The sequence below is a fragment of the Penaeus monodon genome, chromosome 23 (genome assembly GCF_015228065.2).
Source record: "Penaeus monodon isolate SGIC_2016 chromosome 23, NSTDA_Pmon_1, whole genome shotgun sequence".
Taxonomy (NCBI): Eukaryota; Metazoa; Arthropoda; class Malacostraca; order Decapoda; family Penaeidae; genus Penaeus; species Penaeus monodon.
The window spans coordinates 30,722,247-30,725,448 of NC_051408.1; the positions used below are offsets into that span (position 1 = coordinate 30,722,247).

Below are 3,202 nucleotides of genomic sequence, written 5' to 3' on the forward strand. Positions count from 1 at the left end.
GGGGGGGGGGGGTGCGTGTGCGTGTGCGTGTGTGCGTGTGCTTATAAATAGTTAATAAAATTCAGTATTAACACCCACCTTTAGTATACGTGAAAAGAATCCTGTCCAACTTGAACCACAACTTTAAGTCTGGAAAGGCTGTTGGCGACGTAAATCCGATTTTCTCCTATTTGTTATAGACAAGTATCAGTACATACACAAGAGATACTTCCAATTCGAATAACAATCATCTTTCAAATCTCTTTCTTGAATATCATGACTGGCAATACTGAACAAAACAGTAAATTTGATATGTAACAAATATTAATCGCGATACTGTGTTTATTCAGACGGTTAGCTCAAGTCAAAATACGTGTTACATAAGACAGAAATCTAAATCACCTTGAGTTCTTCCCACATTCCGGTAACGATCTCCTTTGTAGAGCTCTGCACCGGCCTCTTGTGGGACTTTTGCATGGCCATTTTCAACACGTGCGCATGCGAATCTAACCCTCGTTGTTGTAAATCAATCTGCAAATACAAAGGGAAGGTTGCATTACATGAAAAGTTATCACACACACACATGATCTATAACAATGTGAGACAATGGTGAACGAAGGTCGACGTACCTTTGTGACTCTTGTGTAGCCATAGAAGAACTCCGTCTGGATGCGCAGGAACACCTCCTCGGGAATAGCTCCGTGAACACTGGCGAACCAAGCGAAGTTGACTCGTGATCCGTGCTAGTGAGAGGGCAGGCAAGGCATGAATTTGTGATAGCAATGACATTGCAATTAAAACTATTTGGTTATGCGATTACGGTACGCACTGTATAACGGAGGAAATTGCTGGAATTTCATCATTTTCTTTGTTTCTCCACATGCCTTCTAACACGTTTTCCTGCACATAATTTATGATCTAGACTGCAACTAAAGTAGATATGCAAAGATTTCCATATGATTGATAATATATCAGAATATTTTCTTATGGTAATGATGGAAAAAATAAATAGTTAATACAAATAGCTGAATTACTCACTTCCTCTGAGAAGAGGTACTCGTGCAGGAAGAAGTTGGTCGAGTGAAGAATGGACGCTGGGGCGGCTGGCTTGCACAGGTGCTTGATGCGGGAGACTGTCTCTGCCCTGGGGAGACAAGAGCTCGTTGACGATCAAGTGTATCAAGAAGCTTTGGGGAACAATGATATTCGCCCCGTGTTTATTCAGTTCTGTTCTCAAGAAATGACTGCCTAAGCTTTATGTAATCGTCTACTACATATTGGCCGTTTTCGATCCCCACTAGCAAAATATTTCACATCTTACAATTTGGTGTGGCTGTCAGAGATGGAGTAGATGGTCGTGGTGACGAAGTTGGCGAACTGGGGCGAAGGGTCATGCCAGGTCGAAACCGCCAACTGCTGCCACCAGGCGTGGCCAGGACCCCAGGTTGCCAGCGTCAGGAAGGCGATGTTTCGGATCTCAAACTGTTCCCCTTTGTTCTCGATGATCGGCATCAGGATTTCGTAGATCTGACAGGAAGTATAGACGAATATGAGACATTCTGTAAAGGATTATCCCAGTTAACCTTCGTATAATTTGAAGCCAGCGATGTGTCATGATTGCCCTTACCTGCGAGAGGGCGGACTTATGCATGTTGTAAGCACTCAGACTCCAGATGGCATTCGTTCTCATGAAGATGTTGGTTTCGGTGACGCCCAGAATGATGGGCTTCAGTACGTTGATTGTCTGTGGAGTTCCTAGGTTGCTCAGCGCCTGAAGGTATGTGAGCCGCTGCCAGACATCTGTCTCCTGATTCTGAAATATTGATGACATTCATTACAGAACTTCTCCAAAGATGAGCCTTCCCGCCGATGTCAAATACACGTGGCACATGAGCAGGGGAAAGGCTAATAAGCTGTGGACAGATAAAAGGTATGGAAGAAAGTGAAAAAGTGGAAATGAGCTGTGGGCAGACAGAGTGTGGCAGTGACTATTTCTTACCCCAAGGCCTCGCACGAGGTAAGGGATGAAAGTGGTTATGATGAGCTCAGGATCGCACGTGCTCTTCGGGCCGCAGCTGTAGTCGAAGTAGAAGTGCTTCCTGTCCTCGCTGAGGCACGCGTCGTGGGCCAGAGTGGCGAAGTTCATGAGGCCGATGGAGTGGACCATACTTTCCTCCTCGTTCATCAACATGTTCTGTCAGCAAGAACACACTGTGAGAACTTACAAAATAAATAGTTGATACTTATCATATATGTAATGAGTCTCCTTCATGGCAATTTTCAGCAAATGGAACAGGAAGAAAAATACACATCAAAGCTTATCTGAAATCATGGCTTAGATCAGACAGCGAAAATCGGATTCCCGAGGTTTTTCTCCTAACTTTTGTTATTTTGTTATTTTTCATTTTTTATTTCTAAAACCGAATCTCTAGACCCTATCAGTTCTTCCTATGTGTAATCGTCAGTTGAAAAGTATCTAGTATATAACAAAAAAAAGTGAGACTTGACTGTCAATAGTATAGTTTACATTTTGTCAAAGCAGAGTGAGCATGGTTTGTATTAACGGTTTCTGATAAGAGTAGGCCACAGCACCGATGTGTATGTGTAAAGAAATATAGTCTAATGTAAGGAGTTATGTGGAGGGTCAACATAATCACAAAATTGCAGATTATTTAAATGTATGAGCAATTAGTTGGTGAGGAAATAGGTATTATCATACTTTGTAGCAGAATACTGATAAGTGCAATGTATTATCTTTAGTCTGGATTATCGACATACATTAATGTTCTTGTTCAATATGCAAGTGTGACTTTTCAATTATACTTTTTTTCCAATTAATAGTTTTTATTATTAGAGTCTTGGTTCATCTGCTTGGCTACATTAGTCACAGTAAAAGCGAATAGCGATTGTGAACCGTAATTCTTAATCAGTTCATTATTTGAATTGATGAAATGAAAAAGGCAATACATTGTAATACAATCAACTAATATTTAAACATACCAAGATCTTAGGAATCGGGGCTGGACTGCGTAGGTTGGAAACAAAAATGCTATAGAAATCAGATCTGAGCACTGGTTCTTTGATATTATCGATTGCAAAAGTGACTGATGGTTCTGTACCGGCGAAGATCACCAATTGTGCAAAGATGTTTCTGGAACGAGAGAGAAGTGTTCTTAGGTCACCTTGTGTCTTTTATGAAGAATGTGCATTTTGTTACCTCGTT

The 3,202-nt window shown here is 41.4% G+C and overlaps 1 protein-coding gene across 1 annotated transcript in view; it reads right to left on the reverse strand.

Annotated features, from left to right (window-relative positions):
* Positions 1–3,202, reverse strand: part of LOC119587923 (hemolymph clottable protein-like) — a gene marked incomplete in the record, with an annotated part of 19,095 nt that overhangs the window by 9,157 nt on the left and 6,736 nt on the right. The window contains 8 exon segments of the mRNA XM_037936634.1: positions 79–166; positions 382–510; positions 609–722; positions 1,018–1,123; positions 1,301–1,506; positions 1,607–1,792; positions 1,979–2,173; positions 2,980–3,130. Coding sequence (XP_037792562.1) covers positions 79–166; positions 382–510; positions 609–722; positions 1,018–1,123; positions 1,301–1,506; positions 1,607–1,792; positions 1,979–2,173; positions 2,980–3,130 — 1,175 coding nt within the window.